Raw genomic sequence first — 20,833 nt, forward strand, 5'->3', positions numbered from 1 at the left:
AATGATAGATTCAAATATTAAATTTAAAGGTTAAAATATTAATCGAGATATACTTTACAGAGGTAAAGGCATTTTTCCAACACTGTACCTATATAAAGGCAGCTGAGACAAATCTAGGAGGATAAATCATTTTCTCATATCCACAAAATCAAGTCCTGCTTTCTATCAAATAAAGACTGACAACAGTGTTTTCCTGCATCTGTTCTGCCCACATTAGAAGCCAACGTCATTCTTTAGATATGTCCTAGGGCTGAAACTTCTTTATAAAATATGAAAAATTTTGCTTTGCTTTTCCCATAATGGGAAGCTGGGGATGGCATCCAGCTGTGGATCTGCTTATGTACTGTGTTTGTAGTTTCCATGGGCTTTTTTTTAATACAGTCTATGGCAATCTGTTGTCATACAAATTCCATGATTAATGCTTATTTATGTAACCTTGTATAAATACCTTAGAACTGGGTCAAACAATATGCAAGTTATACAGAATGTTTTCTGAATATTGCAATGACACATCCCAGGAGACCATTCAATAGGATGTCAGTTATGTTTTCTACATGCAGAAAATAATTTCATATCTACCATGGAAAAAGAATTCTCCTGCATTTTAAAATTAGATTGTGTTTTGCTTTGTTTTGAAGAATTTTGGGTTTTTGCAAGTCTACTGATGAGGAAGCTTCTGTATGACCTTATGAAATAGTACAGAAAATAAAAAAGTTTTTGTTAAAGTTACAACTTGTACAAGATGAGATGTAGGGCTTTTATTTTTATAGGCCTATTTACTATACTTTCATGCAGAAGTCATTTCCAAAAGTATCAAAATATTTATTTTAATTGGGTAATATCAAGATAGCATCTTTGCTTAGTGAAACATTGACATTCAAGAATTTGCTGGAACTAATTGTCTTTTTTCCCATTTAAGGTACAATTGCTGTATGAACTAATGGATATAATGAGCAAAGTCTGGAATAAGATTCAAAGGAAAGGAATTCAGCACCAGACTCTGGCCTATACAGAATCTGTTTCAGGACCTGCACCTCCTAGCTCCCCTGTTAAAAGTAGTGTTGGGACAGCTCCACCAGATACCAGCACATGTAGTCCATCTGCTGACATGGGGACAACTACAGAGGTAATTCAAAATTATATTGCTATGTAATAATAATCGGCAAGATAGCCGCTGAGCGAGTGACTAAATAAGAATAAAAACAAAAACAAAAAATAAATAACTGAACATGGATAAAGATTAAAAACTTGCTGTGCTATGGTCATGAGCATGTAGCCCCAAAACATGTAATGAATCACGTTTGAAATTAAACCTTGGCAAATCAGGAAGAAGCAATACAAGATTTAAATATGGACCTGATGGCTGCATTCAGACATAACAAACCATATCTACAGTGAGTTTGGGGCTCTCATACTTCACCCACTCTGGCGTGGCTGTGTGGAGAAGATTGTAAACTTCTGATGGAGTTTCAGATAATATTGCCTGTCATCTTGAAACTTTTCTGCCAGTTCTCACATCTCTTAACACACAGGCTGCTTTAAGCAACAACCCCACTGAGCTCAATTGGTCCTTACCAGACATTCCATTTTAAGAGGCAAGTTGTAGCATATAGCACTTCAAGAAGAACTTGCTCATTCCGAAATGCACTACTGTCATCTCTTGCCATGTCCCCAGAATCTGACCTACTTGAGGAATTGGGCACTTGGTGCAGTTTGGAAATTCACATATAGAACTCCTCAGATATGCAGTAGCATGGTGTGTCCTGGAAACCTATAAGAGAGTTGAAAGCCAATCCCCAAGGGAAATAACAGCACCAGAATTCTGCAGAAATATACATGCCTGCCAAGAAATGTTTTTCCATCTCTTCTTTTCCTAAAGGACAGTATAGGCAACACTAGCATTTTTATTATTTTTCTTTTCTTTTGGGGCACTTCTATTTCAGCATTCCTAAAAACTCAGTCCGTCAGATCTGACCCAACAGGCTTGTATTAACCCTGTTTGTTTATTAAATTTATATACTGCCTTTCCACCAAAAATGACTCTTAAGTGGCTAGTCAAATGCTATTCTTCATATGAGAATCTGTGTTGCAGAGCATTAAAGTAATCACTTTGCTGTGCACTTTGATAATAAAACATACAACACACAGTTCTCCAACTGAGATTGTCAAAACCATTTAAGCTCACAAGGGGTTTGGTAATGATTTGCTTAAGTAAGCCACCTGAGCAATGTACATTTCCAGTCTTTCTCATGGTCTTCTGACTCACAGGACCGCTTCGGGATGTGAGGTGTTTTAACAGACTGATATGCAAGCTATTGAGGGTAGACAGTTTTTAAGTCCTTAAAACAGAGGTGTGAAGCCCTTAAGAGTTTTCCTTTTATTCTTGTATTAAAAGCTTGTATTCGTCAGGTGTATCTGCCTAATTAATAGTTCAAGTAAATTAAAGTTTATCAATTGCTTGGTAATAATGACCCTATTACCAAGCAAATTTTATTCTTTGCAGTAGCCTTGGATCTGAAGTTCTGTCTTTGAGATTGCTGGTCCCTTATTGGCTTATCCAGCTGCTACGAGGATACATGCACACAATCTTGAGATTGTAGGCTCTCTAATTCTAAGTGCAGTTTTTATATTACTTTATGGAGCTATTGTCTACTGTCTGTTCATCGAAAAGTTGTTTCAATGTTAGGGTTTATCTGAACACGTTGAGGGAAGAAGATGGGTTTTGATGGGAAATGGTTGACATAAGGCTTATTTTAATTTCTAGGTCTGGAGTGTGAAATAGCATCACAGAACACATGAAAGCCACATTTTAGGTTAATAAGAATGGTAGCTTTGCTTTAAAAATAAGCAATGAGAGAACCCAAGATAGCTTCTCTTGGGCTAATGCCCTGCTTGATACTAAATTTGTTACTACTAGCGAGCATTCGGCTTCATGGAGAGGATTCCCAGGCTACACTTGCAAACTGCTTGCATAAGTTAGTGGAGGGAGTAGTTCTGCAGGGATGGGCAAGTTGTAAACTTCTAGATGTTATAGGCCTCCTCCCATCATCCCTAGCCAGTATAGCCATTGATGAAGGATTCTGGGAGTTGTATGCCAAAACATCTGAAGAGCCACCATGGCTCTAGAGATAGCTTTTCCAATGGGGGCTTTTAGTAGTTGATCAGACTCCTTACTCAAAGGATCTGAGCAGTCAGTCCCAGGACCAGCATCTGTCCTAGTTCTCAAAATGGTTTCTTTTGGGTTATCTTTGATGTGGGCCAGGATTTACTTGCAATAATAGGTTCTCTGATGGGACGCAGTGGTGGGGATGCCAGTAGGCTTAGTGAATCTTTCCCCTTGAAAATGCTGCAGTGGTGCCTGACATGGACCTTTCCACTCCTTGCACATATTCCGTTCTAGTGGAAGAAGTTACAGCACTTGCATAGCTCTGAAGTGTGGAGGTGGCTGGAGCATCAATAGCTGCAGTTCCAAATTTGATCTCAGAAATTATAAAAGAAAGGAATCCATATGAAAATAGATTAAATCTGAATATAGTTTCTCAAAGATGATCAACATTTTCTTAGTAAACAGTAATGGACTCATTAACTTGAAGAATTTTATTTCCTCTGGGTTTATATTTTAGTTAAGTTACAATTAGTGGAATTTGCCATGGTGTAACATTTCCTGGATGTATTTAGATTATTGTCATATCAGGGGACCACTTTGAAATTTGTTTCTGTTTTGTTTATACATCCATTACAATTTACATTTAAAGCCTTGAACGTTGTCAAATAAAAATATGCTGTACCTTCTCTACGTTTGATTCCCCCCCCCCCTTTACTTCAGACATTTCACAATTAAAGCATACTACTTCTCTGGGCCAGAATGATTATTTTGAAAGGCTTTCTCGTTCTTTCAAGTATACTAAGTTAGCTAAAAATGAATTGGGGGGTAGAGGGGTGGGGTGGTATGTTTGTATTAAATAGCATATGAAGTATTTATTTATACTATCTGTAGATGATTTATACTTTTAAGCTGTGAATAATTCTTTTCATGCTGACAGGTTGATGAGGAGTGCTGCACTCTTGTGCGGGTAACGCTATCAGGATTCTTGAGTTGCAAACTGGGTGGTGGAGGAGATGGAAACATGAGTGAGTGGCTTAAGTACCAGGGCTTAGAAACAGTTAATCATTTTTACCACCCTTGCATTGGAGCAAAGGTAGTACAGACTACAACTGGCCACTTGTTACTGTTTACTTAAGTACAAACAGTTGAGGAAGAGTTTAGTCCTTGGGGAAGCTGTATGATTGAACAGAAACGCAGAAGTTATTTTGATAAGGCCGAGCAGTAATTTGCTCAAAACTCTGATCATCCTGGAGCTTTAATGCGGGCCAAGGACGAAGGCCTTGTGTGTTTGGTTCTTCCAGATGAATGAAGATAAATTCTCCTAAGAAAAATAAACTCTGTATTTTGGGTCAATTTGCAAGAATTGGCAAAAGAATTAAATTGTGTATTTTAAGGCTTGGCATGAGGAGGGGTGGGAAAATAGTTCAGTCTAGATTCTGGCGTTATGTCTATGGCTTTGGATGCAAAGTAGAAAATTAATGCATAGATTTGGTTAAAGCAGCATGAGAAATAGTTTCTTGTGAGAGTCTGTAACATTTTTATTGAAACTGTACATTTCTAAATAGTACATTTCTCTCTCTGTGTGTGTGTGTGTGTATCTGTATGTGTGTGTGTGTGTGTGTGTGTGTGTGTGTGTATAACATTGTAACATGAAATTATTTCCTAACTTATCCGAAAGTATGCAGATAGTTTTCATTTTGATAATTAGAAGAGCTATTTTGGCCCCCATTTTGCACCTTTGCTTATGATATTCTGGTGATTGCCTTCAAGAATACAGACTGAATCAATTGGAAGCTGTTTGCGTGAAGTGTCTAACTGCGTGATTCAGGCAGTTCCAGTCATGCCAGCAAAATCCTTCTTTAAGGCCATTTTTCTTATGTGGTCAGAATTGCTTGAACCATGTAGGGAACAGCTTCTCAGGAGCAATCGCACCAACACCCACTTAATTATGCAGCACCCACATCTTACTGCAGGACATATGTACTTGTGGTAGTATCAGCAATTTGTCTTCTTTGCATTGAATGTTCCCTTCCCACAATTTTTCTCATATTAGGTAATGAACTAGAAAAACAGTGAGCATTTATTTATTAACATCTTTCCACAAAACTGTGCTCAGTGTGGTTAATAACATTAACTCAATAAAATACATATTATAAAATAAAATAGAAAAAAAGTATAAAAACAGCCAGGTAAAAATATCATTAAAGCAAATACAAATAACCAGCTATAACCAATTACAGTATATTTGGCTTATGGGCCAAATGCCTCTCTCAATAAAAATATCTTTGCTTGCTGGTGGAAAATCATCAGGGACAGGGTTGGCTGAGCCTCCGTTGGCAAAGAAGTTTAAGAGCCTGGGAGCAACCAACCACCAAGACTATTTTCTGCATAGTTTAAAAGTAATAAGCATGATGCTCCGTGCCGGGCTGCATCTTACAGAGCAAAGACGCCACTCTTACATCACTAAAATGGTTGCTTGAATGCATCCAAAAGTGTTGTGACTGGGTTGCAGCAACAAGGCCGCCTTTTATGATGAAAAACTAAATTACGTTTTATTTTTTCAGAGTGACTATTTATTTTAAAAATTTACAGTAGACTTATCTTTATAAGCTTAAGAACCTCAACTATTGCTTTTGAATAAAATTTAAAATAAGTCTAGAAACCAGAGGATTAACAGAGCAATCTATGCATGTCTAGTGATAATTTTATCAGATAATCTTACTAGTACCAAATAGAGATCCTGAGTGATCAGAAAGACTGAAGAAATTGACTCACATGTGGTGTATTTGGCTTTGTTCCTGTTCATTGTTACTTGGGGGGAAATAGTAAAAAAGCGGGAGGGGGAGAAGTAAGTCCCATTGAGTTCAATGGAGCATGCTCTCAGGTAAGTGGTTATAGAATTGCAGCCTAAGTATTAGAAATTCTCATTGTCAGAGGATAGTGAAATATTGGAACACAAGATATAACAATATCCAAGCATATGATTAATGATGAGCTTTAAAAACAGATTCAAACTACAATGAATAACAGATTGCAATGCTGATGTTCAGCTATATTTTATATATGTACAAATCCCCTAGATATTCTGAACTATTTTTCCTAAGTTGTCTAGTGTTATTTTCAACCTAGCATTCTCCTGACTGCTTAAAAATCAAGCATTCCTGTTATTTTATATGTATAATTGACCTCTTAGTGAAGACATAAAGCTAACTCTATTCATATGGTAAATTAAGTTTCATGGTGCAAAACCCCCCACATCTTCTAAAAGAGAGAATGAATTGCCTCTCTTGGGAAACATCTGCAAATCATAGTCATGGCAGCAGTCATTACTGTAATCTTGCCAACCTAAATTCCACACGTTTTAGTAAAGGGAATTAATACTATACACTGAAAACTCTTTCAGTGGTTTGTGCTAGTGTTATGCATTGTTTTATTTTAGAAGAAAACATGGGAAGGTGATTGATAAACCTGTAACATGAGAGAGATCCTCGTAAATGTAGGGTCATTTCACATGGGCAGTTGAACTGGCTGTTACCAAGCTCATATTTGGCTGCTTTATGTCCCATGAATATATAGTGCATTTTATCTGTAATAGCATTTCTGTAGCAGTTGGTTCATACAGTCAGATATTATAATGTGATGTTTTCTTCCAATTATTATGTAAGACATATTGTCAGTTCACTTAACATGTGTATTGTATGGCTAGGCATTTGAAACTGCTGGGAGGTTTGCTTTTGCTTTTGTACCTGTGGGCATGTCTACCTCATACGGTGTAGAGGGAGGGAGGTGAAATGATCCTGGACTTACGTGCTTCCGGGATTGGCCCAGGGTGTCTACATGTGGCTCGCGACATCCCGGGAGGAAGAGGACGTCGCACCTGCCATTTTGTTTTTTGGTTTTTTATTGAAAAAGAGTTCAGGAGCACTCCACCAAAAAGGTGAGAGTTTTTAAAAATAATAATAATAATCCCACTCCCCACTTCCTACCCCGATGGGCGTGAAGCTCCTGAAGAGCTCCATGCCCCATGCCAGGCTCCTCGTGTTTACTCGCGAGGAGCCGGGACAAACCGGGACGCCTGCCTGATCATCCCGAGGCCACGGGAAAAGTCAGGATAGAAGTGTAGGGCCATATCCCGGGGAAAGGGAGGGATCATCCCTCCCTGCTCCCGGGATCCCCTGTGCATCATGTGGACACACAGGGATGATCCCAGGACGATCCCCAGGATATCGCCCCATCTAGCCATGCCCCTAGACAGCTTCTGAGGGTGGGAAATAAGATTTTTTGGTTTTCTGGCTCCAAGTTTAGAGACAGCACTCAGAGCCAGGAAACTGCCCTCCCCTCCCCCTCTCAGCCAGCACGGAGTGAAGCTCAGCAATCTAAGCATAAAGAAGTCAAAAAGGGGCAGTCCCGGGAGCAGGGAGGGGAGAAGACCGCAGAAGCTAGTTTAGATAGCTTCCTAAGCACCATGCAGCAGAGCAGACAAAGCATGAAGGAGAGGATCCCTACTTAGGATATCATAAGTCCCCAGAGTTCAGGGGCTTACAAATACTCAGGGTGCAACCCATAGGATCGCACCCTGAATTGGAATGCAGATTTGAGTCCTTTAAAGTTAAGCATTGCTGGGTAATTCAATGCTTATTCTCCGTGTAGACCGACTGAATATTTTTGATGTCCATAAATTATGCTAGGATCCATGGATTTAATGAACGTGACCATAGGTAAAAATTGTTCCTTAATTATTACCAAGCTGATTTTCTGTGAAGCACTATCATCAATACATACAGAAATTATATTCCGTTCGAAGCATTTTCCCACACTTGAACAAAGTTTAATACATTGCAATGCTATCTGTAGCTTCCAACGTCTAAAGACCAACAGATTTCTGTAGAAGAAAGTTCTGTATCTCTGAATGACTGAATACAGTTTTTTTAAAAATAATAATAATAATTCAATGTGTAAGTATCCAGTCTTCCCATGGACTTGTATTTTTGTCCTATGAAACACAGTTGTTGTTTTTGTTTACTATTAGATTAGATCTGTTTGTTATCAAAATAAATCATTTATGTAATTAAGTTCATAGAAGCTGGTGTATATGTGGAAGGAAGGAGAAACTCTCTCCTATTAACCCCTCCCTTACATGGTCCCTAATCTACAGTTTGGTAGATCTAACTCCGAAACTACTTAATAAAGATATTCTGCAATGCTACTGCTTTCAAGCACATGGAAAATCACTTTTCAGTTGGGAACAACAACAAATAATAGTTTCCTCTTTTGTTTGCGCAGGGTGGCTCCATGCCCATGGGGGTGGGGCAACAATTTTGCCATCTCAGGGATGGCAGGGGGGTTGGGCACTTTTTTAAAAAAACTTGTTTTTTTGCCATGTACGCATGCACGGGGGGCTCCTCTTTTTTAAAAATGGCAGCTGCGACGTCCTTCTTTCCTTCCGGGACATTGCACAGCCGCCAAGATGCTGGGGAAGGATCGCAGAAGCAGGTAAGTCCGTGATCCTCCCCCTCCCTCCCTCTACACTCTTAAGGTGTAGACATGCCCAGTGACTTGGAAAATATACACTATTTTACTATATATCTTGATAAGCTAGATGGAATTTGAAAAAGGTAATTTCAATGTTTATTTTAATTTTCAGAATGCCAGTGAATGCTGTAGTCCCTCTCCCCACCTCCACCGACAAAATTTTATTTGTGTACTTCCTATTACATGTCTGCATGGGACTATTTTCAAGTCTCAAGTCTATGCATTCTACATTTCTAAGTCCTGAAGTCACATGGCACCTATGTTAATCCTTTATTAAAAGACATGGATTCCTTTCAAAATATACAGTTGTGTGATCTAAGTCATTTGGACACATTCCTGGTTCTATATGTCTGCTGCTATTCTAACAAGGGAAGCTATTGTAGTACTAAATGAGGTAGCAAAGTCTCGGAGCGTGAGGACGGGATGTATGCAAGATCAGCAAATTACCTCAAGTGAATGTGTGTGTGTATATATATATGTGTGTGTGTGTGTGTGAGCATGGTGGTGGTGCTACTGCTGCTGTGCCTGTTCTGCCCCTTGGTTCTCATTGCAGTGTAGAGTTGACATGGGGCCAGGACATGGTGCAAGCAGACTTGTAAATATATATATATTGCTGCATATTAAGTCCATGGTTTCAGAGCCCTTAGAAAGGATGGGATCTGCACAAACGACATGAGGATCAGTTTCCAATATGTAAGACCTCTTCCAAATTACCTATATATAACAAAGTATTTTATTTTGTACATGTGTATTAGCTGTGCTACATTTTTAAATGTCATAATATTTGTATAAAATCATTAATAGCAAAGTATATTTTTATTCTTTTTTGGCAGGGTGAGTCTCTACAAGGTGACGATTCTCCATTCTCAGACTCTGTCACCTTAGAGCAAACAACAAGCAATATTGGCATATCAAGTGGACGTGTTAGCTTATGGATGCAATGGATGTTGCCAAAACTCACTATAAAGCTGTTTGCACCAGATCCAGAAAGTAAAGGCACAGGTATTGCATAAAGAACTTTTAAAAACAAAACTGGTGATTTGAAGTTGCCTAGCACTTTTGCCCTAATACGTTGCCTGTATCAATAGAGATGGGATTCATCAGCCTTAAGCCTACAGTGATCATTTGAAGGCATAAATTTTGTTTATATGTATTCAAATATTTATGTCAAACTCAATAGTGAAGGCTCAGGGCAGGTTGCAATTAAAATGATTTAAAAATATACATGCCCATCAAAATATCAAGATAAATAGCATTAGCAAGATTAAAATCCCCACTAACTACTCTCCATCACCACTGTACCTGTGATAGGCTTCCTTCCCCAACCAGCACAACTTAACCTGCACCACCTTTCCAATACATGGCCACTTGACAGATGCTTGTCTGCAGTGATGAATACACTTGGATTTGTACAAATACATTTGTACATACAGCAACAGTCTCCTTTGTTTAAAATGTAGGCGCCTACACTGTACTCCTTTCGTCGCCAGCTGAAGACCTTTTTATTCTCTCAGTATTTTAACACTTAATTTTAACTTAAATTTAAATTTTACTGTTTTAACTCTGTATTTTAATTTTATATCAATTTTGCTGCGTGGTTTTTATCCTGGTTGTGCTTTTTATACTGTATTTTGTATTTGAGTTTTTAACCTGTTGGTTGTTTTATTATGGTTTTAATTTTTGTGAACCACCCAAAGAGCTTTGGCTATTGGGCGGTATAAAAATGTAATAAATAAATAAATTGTTTGTGTAGGTCCAGTCAGATCAATAGCCCTCTTTGGGGGGCTGAATTCTTCAGACACCCCATTTTCCTTTGTCCAGAACTGTTGATCAGTGCTATTGATGGATAGTTTCAAGAGCAATGCATAAGGCACCAATTTGTACATGAGTTTCCTAATCCAGCTAGGAATATACATGGGTATGTCCTTTACGGCTTTGGGCCAAACTTGTGTAATAATTTAGATTAGTCAGAAAATATGGATTCTAAATACAGACCCCATCTTTTGTGGAGTGCCTATTATTAGCTGTTTAAGAAGCCTTCATCTTTATGGTAGAGAAACTTGAAATACAGATAAAATTGTATGTTTTACGCATCTTCAAAATAATACGTGTGTTTTATTGCTGAAATAATGCCTTAAAGGTTGGAACTCAAAGCTAATTTTCATTGGATATTGCAGAGATTTGTGTTGTTGGTGAATTAGAAGACCTCAGTGCCTCAGTAGATGTACAAGATGTCTACACTAAAGTCAAGTGTAAAATAGAAAGCTTCAATATTGACCACTATAGAAACAGGTAACAATCAAATCTTACGTGCATTATTTATTAGCATTTCTATAGAAACATTTGGCTTTTTCTTTTAGATAATACAACTATTTAATTTAAAGAGTTGAATGTACAGATTTGAAATTATATTCATGTGCCATATTTTGCACAAGTAAAAAACATTATTTGCAATAGGGAATGCATATAAAATGTGCATGTAAAATGCCTCCTCATTAATATCTTATTATAAACATCTTATTTGCCTTCATAGTCTCTGTAGATCAATGTATCGTCTTGCATATGCTTACTGTTTTCTATTGTGTAATCGTTCTGTCATACCATCAGTCAATGTCATTATCTTATGGTAGTATCTTCTCTCTCTCTCTCTCTCTCTCTCTCTCTCTCTCTCTCTCTCTCTCACACACACACACACACACACACACACACACACACACTTTGAATACCTGCTTCTACGAGATGTAGAAGCATCTTTTTTTCTTTCTATAATTTATGCTCCAGCTCCACTCTTTAGCTGGAAAAGTTCCCAGAGCAGTTTACAGATCCATAAAACAAGACAGTCCCTGCTCTCAGACTTTCAATATAAAAAGACATGACAGAAAAGGAAAAGGGAAATGGAAGGGGAAAGGAAAACAAAAAAACCCAGGCACTAGTTCTTAATGTTATATGGTTCCTATAAGCTGTGGTAAGAAAAAGGCTGCTCAAAAATCAAAACCTGCCTAGGTGGGCCTCCATGAATTAGCCTGGGAACACAGCCTTCCTTGAAATGACTGTTATGCAGCTGGAAGTTGTGATTCTTACAGGCCTTCTAGGACCCACCTGGTAATTGATAGCTTCTTATCACTCCTGCAGCTGCAGGGAGGTTTCAGGGCCCCCAGATGATACCACCACTTCCAGAGCAGATGGCCCTACAGCTCTTCCTCACAGGGCAGTCCTCATATGTAAGTTGGGAGGAGGGGCCAGCCCACCTCATAAAATGGAGATGGCAGTTCCTCTCTACCTGTTCAGTTTTCTTTGCCTCACAGGGCAGTTAGAAGTGATGGCCTCTGTGAGGGAGGAGAGTGGGGCCCCAACCCAACTGATAGCAGCCATTGGAGATGGCAGTTTCATTCTCTCCTTTTTTTTCTTTTTGAGAGATAAGTAAGGAACTGAAGGGATATAGTCTGTACATATTACTCGTACTAGAATTTCACACTTGGGTATCCTTGGTGTTTATAGATAACAGAAATTGAGTCTGCAGAATTACGTAGAGGAGATCTATGCACCAAAATCTTATAGGGATCCAGTTTCGGAATATCATGCCTTGTGAAAATTAATAATGAATACAAATGGCAGAGATATGATTGGGTTTTTTTTAGGGAAATGAATGAATTTGTAACCTTAATTAAAATTGAAAGGGTGTCTGAAAGGTAATGGTACTAATGGGCTTAGAGTTCTATATTACATATAAAATAGCAAAAATATAAAAAAGTGCAGTATACATGGATGTAAAGCAAAGATCTTGCTAGATACGAACATTAAAGTTAATTAAATCAAATTATATCTGTGTTGGCCCCATATAATCAAAGTCTCAACCAACATTTTTTATTATTATTAGATAAAATTGTGTGGAACCATTCAGTGATCTACGAAGAAACTCTTGATCATGTATTTGCATGATGCAAATATTGTTGGGGTGCTAAATATTATAAAAGACAGCTAGCTAGAAATAATGTTTTCGATAGTTGGACCATGCTCTTTTTTAAAAGGATTAATATATGTTTGTGCATGCAAGTGTCTATCCATAGATTTCCGCAGTGGTGAACAGCACACCCCTATTTAGCAGGGGGACTGTATCCTAGATTATGGAATGAGCAGGAAAGCTTTTTAAAAAATCTGTTGAGCAGCAAGAGTGACTTCTTAACCCTGTTTTGTTTGTGTAGCCAAGTTCAGTGGAAAAGCGCAAAACATTGATGTGCACCACACTACTGCCCTTTCTCCTGATTTTGCTCATCTTCCTGTCCCAACTCCCATGTTCCTGAACACTACATGAAATCATGCTCATTTTAATGAACAAAAATCAAAGCTTTGTCTGCTCTGATGTTTCGGTCACTGTGGCATCACAGCAGCTTAGCTACCTGCTGTAGAGGTAAAGGAAAGGCTTGGAAAATGACACAATTATTCTTAGGTTTTGTATTCTCCCTCTCTACAATTCCTGTAACTAAATTGTCCATTTGTCTATTTTAAATTCATGCATTTTGTCCATTAATTCAATACCTTTTTCATATATCTGGGTAATATCCAATGATGTCCCAACACTAATACTAATGACATTGTGCTAAACTAACATTTGCACAACTTAATTGGCAGAGCAGGTGTTACGTGATGTGCTCTCATTAGACCCATGTACAAACTTGCACACATTCTAATGAGACTTACACCCGCTTATAAGGAATCTTTTGACATTGGCAATAGAGCGTCTGTGGCTAAGTAAGGCGATTCTTATTCAAGAAACTTACAGCACTGAAGGGGATAATGCGACAATGGCACATTTATTGAGGTTGAAACAAATACAAAGGCACAAGCTAGTTTTGGGGAAATTAGTTGAGCAAGTAGAGGCTTAGAAGCAGTTTCAAGACTGAAAAATAGACTTTTTGAGACTTAAGAGCATACACATAGAGACAGCAGGGGAAAGAGCAGAGGGAATCTTTAAAGGCAGTATACCTTTCCTTGGGCTGCAGCCCTTTCCTTTAGACCAGAACTGGGGAGAGTTGCAACTCTTGGTCTTAGGTGAAGAGGAAAAGAATACAGCCAGGCAAAGCACTCACTCATGGCGGCTTGCTCTCGCAAGCTGGCATCTGTAGTAAGCCCTGTGTTTCTAGTTCAAGAGACAGAGAGAGCTAGCCTTCTCTCTTCTCTCAAACTTGCGGGTTTTTGTATGATCTTATCTAAAGATCTACTTGCTATGGGAACAAAAGAGGGTGATTTGGGATGATGGCTGTACTTGATGCAGCCTGGAGTTCAGCAACAGGGCTACATTAGCATGTGTATTACCAGGTAAAACTCTTGCCATCCAGCATTCATATTCTGCTTAGTTTTACCCCTACCTTTGTCTCTGGGGAATGCATTTGAAGAAGTCTATCAGGAAATGGTTACTTGACCTAGGCCTTCTTTGAATGCTCTCAGTCTGTAGGTGGGATTTTGGGTCGCTTCAAAATGGAGTCAGTATTGCTCACAGAAGCTACCTTGTAACACAGGGAAAAGCAGCACCAAATCTCCACAGCAAATCAACTATTTTTCCTATTGGTTTAGTTCATTTTTGTAAGCATTGGACAACATCATCAGTGCCAGTTCTGGGATATTATTGGATACTACCCTGAATTACGACAGTAAGTTCCCTAAAATGCCATCCACACATAAAATCTGGATTTGGACAATAGGTTTATACGCGTGACCTCCTTTCCTCTCACTTCTCTTCCCTCTTCTTGTTTACCCAGTGAGTCCATCTACCCCATATTTATTATGTTGGTAATAACTTTTAAAATTGAATCATGATTCCCTGTTCAGTTACTTAAAATGTAAGCAATTTCTGTTGTTAGAAATAGGATTACTCCAGGACTACTTAATAACATCCTGCTCTTAAAGAGAGGTCTGCCACAGGCTGTGTGGCTCTGTTCTTTCACACCTTTCTTTTCCGGCACTGATCCTGCACATATAATATCACACGTGTGCAATACTTTCCTTGTGTTCCCCGCTCACCTGGAAAACTGTGGTTATTGTTGGAGTGTTAAATACTGTAAATAAGCTACACAAACCTGAAAGTCAAAATATCATCAGCATGCCCAATTGCATATGGACTAGGTCCAAAAGCCACTAATTAACCTTAAGCTTGATTGTAGCTCTCTCCCCGCCCGCCTGAAATTATGTGTGTGTGTATTAGGGTTTGAAGGTTTTGAATAAATGTACTTACTGTGACTTCGGCTATGGCACGGTATATAAATGTAATAAATAAATAAAAAAAAAATATTCCCATCCATGACATTAAGACATGCACATTTGTTTATTATGTTATGTTAATAAATAGCAAAACATGCCGTATTCAAAATGCTAACATATTCCTTTCGTCTACCAATTATGTGCTAACATTCAGTGAGTTTTTTATTTCTCTTGAATAGAGTAAATTCTCCATTGAAGTCTTTTCTTTGTTGAAACTACTCTTACAAAGTAAATGGGCTTAACACTGGTGTGTTTGAATAGTTCCATTTGCAAATCATAATGACATCTGTATGCATTTTTAAGTGTTCAAAAGCTAGTTTTTATGTGGTTGAAATGTATGGATTCTGACCAACTTCAGAGAACAGATAAGGTGAACGTTGTGTTTTCCAGAGCAGGAGAAGGGTGGCAATCTGGACTTTTTGAAGGCATATTTCTACAATGCAAAGAAAAGCTTGTGGTGAGATTTCTGTAGTGGAATAAGGCATTTAACCAAATAACTATCCTAAAAATCTAAAAAAAAAAATTGTTTTCATGTAGAAGGGAGAAGGATTGCAAGAATTACAGGATAAACCACCATGATATATTTTTATAAGTCAATTTGTTATTGTGGAAGAGGAGGGGGAAATCACTTTGTTGTTGTTTTAAATTTATTTGATTCTTGCAGTCCACCTTCTTTCGTTCTAATAAAGTTTCTGTTCTTGTTTGTAATTAAAAGCGAATCAAGTCACAGTGAGTCATTACCTATGGAGAGTCTTGCTCTACTTTGATTTCTGGTCATTTTTATCTCCTGCTGAGTCACAGCTCCCAAATAATTAAATTGTGGTAAATCTTGTGAAGTTATGATTTCCTTTTTTGTTTTATTTGAATTGTGATATTTGAAATGAAGGACTCACAAAGTCTGTATTACATGGTGCAATGATTCTTCGCAGAATTCAACGTATTTTTTAAAATACATGTTTTCCCCTCCTTATGGCTTTGTATTTGTTTCTTTGCGTTTTTTGTTTTGTTTTGTTTTTTTGCCTGTATCACTTCAAGCTTTGGGGAAGACTCTTGGTCTCTGGGGAAATGTGGAGGTGTCTTCCTTTCCTGTACTGACAAGCTGAACAGACGTACATTGTTGGTTCGACCCGTCAGCAAGCAGGATCCTTTCAGTAACTTCTCTGGCTTCTTTCCCTCTGTAAGAAATCAATGCAATATCTATATTACAGAACTTCCATTAACAACCAATATTTAAGAGTGGTGATGGTTGAGAGCTGCTCATCCCGAAGTATATGTATGTTAGTTTTAAAATATGTCCTATTTCTCAGTGGTGTTCTGGAAGAAAAGCAGGTCGACTAGAGTAGCGAAGAAGAATAGCCATTGAGCATTCGTAATGATTTCCAGAGAGTTAGCCTGTTAGTCTATTGCAGCGAAGAGCTTTGTAGCACCTTCAAGACTGTCAAACGTATTATGGCATAATATTTCATGGACGATGGGCTACAGTCCATGAAAGCTTATACTAGAATCTTGAAGGTGCTGCAATACTCTTGAGCTTCTATGTGATTTAAGAATATAACCTTTCAACTAAGGGGAGCACTTGCATGTTTGAAACTAATAATACGTAGAAAATGCGGACTGTACAAACTAACAGTTACTGGATAATGTCAAGTGCACTTTTTGTTGTCTCACTGCTTCATAACTGTTGACATACCTACTGGATGCCTATTAAAATATTTGAGCTAAGTATTGCAATTATTATAGCAAGCATATTGCTAAAATCCAAATACCACAGTAGGTGATTATAATGTTTATTAGGACCAACTGAAATATCATAAAATTACGAGTGAGTTTTTAAGTTCTCCAGAACTCTTCTTCAGGCTTGATGAGTTAAGCAAAAAAAAAGAGGGGGTATCACTTAAAATCAATCTCCAGTTTTGCTAATTTAAAGATACTGAGTTTATCTTTACTTCTGTTATCTGCCTCGCAAGGGACTTGGATGTTCGATCAGTGTCGGAAACAGATCTGAGTGTCTTGCTAAATCTTTCTTTTAATTATTTTTATAGGGAAACACTGTTGTGTTGTTGTCCGATGCATCCTGAGATCTGTTTTGCATCTATCAAAGGCTAATCTAGTTTAGAGAGCAATTCTATAGTCCCTAAATAGCATCCTAGGGGCCGCAGGATTGTACTAGAAAAACCTCTCCAACCTCAGAAGGGTTTTTCCAAAATTGGGGCCCTTGATTTGGCTTCACCTAGCCACTGCGGACGTCTCCCTCTGCAAAATCAGAGCAATGCGCATCTTAGGAGCATACCAGTGGGCAGGGACGGAGTGGCCAAGGATCTAAGGGATCCTAAGCCCTCCCAAGTTCCTGACCAAACTCCCGTCCCAAAAAACATTTAGACACAGGAGCACATCTAAATGTTTCTCTTCCATTTTCAGCAATCGGAAAGAATGAGTTTTATTCCGTTCACGGGCAGAAGAAAAATACTATAAGCTCTGCCTCCCTCTTGATTTCTGTCCTGCTGACTAGAGCTGACAAAGACAGAGGAAGGAACAGAGTATTCCAATCTTGGAGCACTCCATCAAGACCATAAGTTTGCTCACTAAGGCCAGATCTACACCTTGTGTCAAATCATTACAAATGTGGAATAAAAAAGGCAAGAAATAACACTGAAAGCGGTATATGGAATGTGGATTGTGCCTCAACAGTTATCAGTGTGTTTCAATACCACTTTAAAGCAGTAGCCTTAGTCTCTCTAACATCACTTGTATTCCATCTTAAGACTGTTACAATCTGCCGACATTTGACATCCAACAAAATGAGCAGTTTTTTGTTTTCCCCATTTTGGATAACATCTAGCCTGAAGAACAGTTTTGGAGCACTTCAGAGCTTGCTATTTTGTGACATTTTAGCTGATTTTAATAAATATTTTACTCTACTGTGACTTTAGGATACGGACAAATGTCACTAGTTATGGCTTTTGTATCTAAAAGGTTCTAGATATCACATATGAACATATAATTTATTTATTTGGGGTTTAAGATGGACATCATATAGTTGTTACGTTTTTGCAGTTTTTAAATCAGTTGTTACTTTCCATGGAGAAATCTCAACTTGGTGGGTCTCTGGTGTGAACATACTCCTCTCCCTCAGGGCAGGGAGAAAGTAACAAGTGTATCTGGATATGCCATGTTTATTTGATTGCAGCATCTCCCTGATCACCTAATTGAAAATCTCCTTCGATTCAGCAAATAGATCAGGTGGTCAGAGTGATACTACATTCAAATAAACGCAATCTCTCGGTGTTACTTTCTCACTGCCCTGAGAGAAAAGGGGGAGAGAAACTGAGATTCATTTCAAGCTGAGACTTTCTCTGTAGAGAAAGTAATGAGTGAACAGACTTGGCAGTTAGGGAATAAAACAAGGAAGGTTTAATTTTTTTATCGTTACTGGAAGTTCTGTTCTACTTGATTTATTTTTCTATCAGGAATATGTACATAAAAATTACTGCTGCTACTTATCCCAGTTATTTCATTCTAACACAAATTAAGCTAATTTACTAATACATTACAATTTGCATAAGTACTATCATCTTCAGCTTTCAGCATTTTAAAATAATTTTAAAGTAATTGTTATTAAAATTATTGTTCTGCTTATGTAAGAAATGGATTTAAAATATAACTAAATACGTGATGCATAAGCAAGGGGTTAGCCATTAATTTCACAGTCAGAGGAAGTTCTATGCTCTCATTTCCATTGAAATTAACCTAAAAATTCACAGGTATAGAAACTCTATGGCCTGGTTCGCACAACATGACAACCCTCTGTTGTTTAATTTACCAGTGGGACCTGTTGCTTTGTGCTAGATGCCTACAGGCATCATTTTTCCATGGTGTTTTTGGGTGCCAAGCTTAAATATATAGGCTTACTGCCTCCAGTACCAGAGGCAGTAAGCTTATATACACCAGTTGCTGGGTAACATGGGCAGGAGGTTGCTGTTGCACCCGTGTCCTGCTTGTCGGCCCCTAGTCGACAGCTGGTTGGCTACTGTGTGAACAGAGTGCTGGACTAGATGGACCTTTAGTCTGATCCAGCATGGCTCTTTTTATATTCTTATGTACTTTGGCTTGTCCCATTGTGTGAACCCAGGCAGCAGGGTTGTTTGAGGATTATACAACCCTCAAATAACACATGGCTGTCATAAAATACAAACATACCTTTTGTGAGTAAATCAGAGCTCCTACAAAACTTCAGATTGGGCCCAGTAGGTTTAGTTCAGCGAGGATTATTCTATTGACTTCAGTGGGATTTATGCATCAAATAGAAGTCAATTGACATACCAAATAATACCAAAATTTTTGAATTTGGCTCTTAAAACTAATAGTAATAGTTCAGCTATTTAGATGCTAAATTAAAATTTGAACATAGCTTGCCCCCTTTAGTCAGAAAAAAATACCCCTTCTGATCCATTACTGTTGGCTTACATTAGTGCATTTGGGTTTGTTATGTTTTAACCAGGCTGGCCTGGTTGGAAAACAACACAAAACCATCGCTTAGTGTCCTTGAGTCTCTAGCTCCTTTTCATACAAGGGGAGGAGATTGAAGCTTCCATTGTTGGTTTTGAATAAACTGTAGCTGCCATTTACTAAACTAGTTGTCCTTTACAATCAAACTTGGGAAACTGTGGTTTATTCTACTTGTTAGTCAACAAAAGAAGACCAAACTGTGGTTTCAAATCCTGCTTTGATAACTCATCACAGTTAGAATAAACTATAGTTTGCAGTTTGAATGCAATTTATCCAAAACCAAGATGGAAACTTCAATCTTCCCCTCCAGCACACAAATGAGGAACAGCGGCACAGGGAGTACGCAAGTCCGAACATTGTTATGGTTCATTTGCTGGTTCTCTGAAACAAAACACTGTCTTAAATTAGCATACTCTAGATCTGAAGCTAATAAACTTTAAAATATCAGTTGTACGAAAAATGTAATTTGAATCAGTTCTGTAAATAGCCATAGTACATATCATCTACCGCATGTTCACAAAAACCTTTTCATTTGATGTCCAGGAAAGTGGAGAACTAGGGTTGAGGGGGAGGAGAGGAAGTACAGATCAAATGATTAATTGACAAAAGTCATCATAATTGTTATGCAGCACATGCAATTGCTTATTCCTGATCATTTCTATTTCTTGGCACAGGCAACTGCAAAACTTTTGGACGGTTCCCATCAACAGCATGGTTTTCTTTCCCTGACTTACACAAAGGCAGTCACAAAAAATGTCCGTCACAAATTGATATCAAGGAATGAACGAAGAACTGTTCATAAATTATCTGAAAGCTTCTCTGATGGTTCTCCTCATTTTCTTCATGAGATCCTTCTTTCAGCTCAGGCATTTGATGTTGTCCTCTGCTTTCCTTTTCTTAATGCAATTGCAAGTATTTTTCAAGCAAAACTCCCAAGGAGCCAAAAGGAGAAAAGAAAATCACCAGGCCAACCTATGAGGACCCATATTCTCACATCTCGCAACCTACCACTTATTTATATCAATACAGGGGTAATCAGAATCTTCTTTCCGAAAATGAAAGATGTGCAACGTAATATAGCAGGTATTGTTGTTTTTAAGTATATTCATACAGTAAATATATTTCCCTTGGATACTGTCTTCAGCAAAGCAGGTGGTTTCTAGACTAAATATCTGAAGAAGCCCATGTTAATAGGTTTAACTGAATTAGGAATTTGTAAATTTTAGGGGAAATAAATTCTTAGCGGACCAAAAATAATCTTGTCTGCATTGAATACTACACCTGCACCACCATCTCCAGGTTTCTTTGTGTTTTCTTCTGAGAGCTTTCTCAGAGGAACTGTTATGCGCCACATCGTGTGCTTCTCCCCAATCCATTTCCTCCCCTCACCCGGTACAATTCCAAATGCATGTTTGAAGACATTTTGAATCCTGG

The 20,833-nt window shown here is 38.2% G+C and overlaps 1 protein-coding gene across 1 annotated transcript in view; it reads left to right on the forward strand.

Moving 5' to 3' along the window:
- Positions 1-20,833, forward strand: part of VPS13B (vacuolar protein sorting 13 homolog B) — a 434,090-nt gene that overhangs the window by 208,259 nt on the left and 204,998 nt on the right. The window contains exons 25-29 of the mRNA XM_063130990.1: positions 920-1,126; positions 9,472-9,640; positions 10,816-10,930; positions 15,929-16,070; positions 20,074-20,482. Of these exons, the coding sequence (XP_062987060.1) occupies positions 920-1,126; positions 9,472-9,640; positions 10,816-10,930; positions 15,929-16,070; positions 20,074-20,482 (1,042 nt within the window). The remainder of the gene's footprint in view (positions 1-919; positions 1,127-9,471; positions 9,641-10,815; positions 10,931-15,928; positions 16,071-20,073; positions 20,483-20,833) is intronic.

The sequence above is a fragment of the Elgaria multicarinata genome, chromosome 7, assembly GCF_023053635.1.
Source record: "Elgaria multicarinata webbii isolate HBS135686 ecotype San Diego chromosome 7, rElgMul1.1.pri, whole genome shotgun sequence".
NCBI lineage: Eukaryota > Metazoa > Chordata > Lepidosauria > Squamata > Anguidae > Elgaria > Elgaria multicarinata.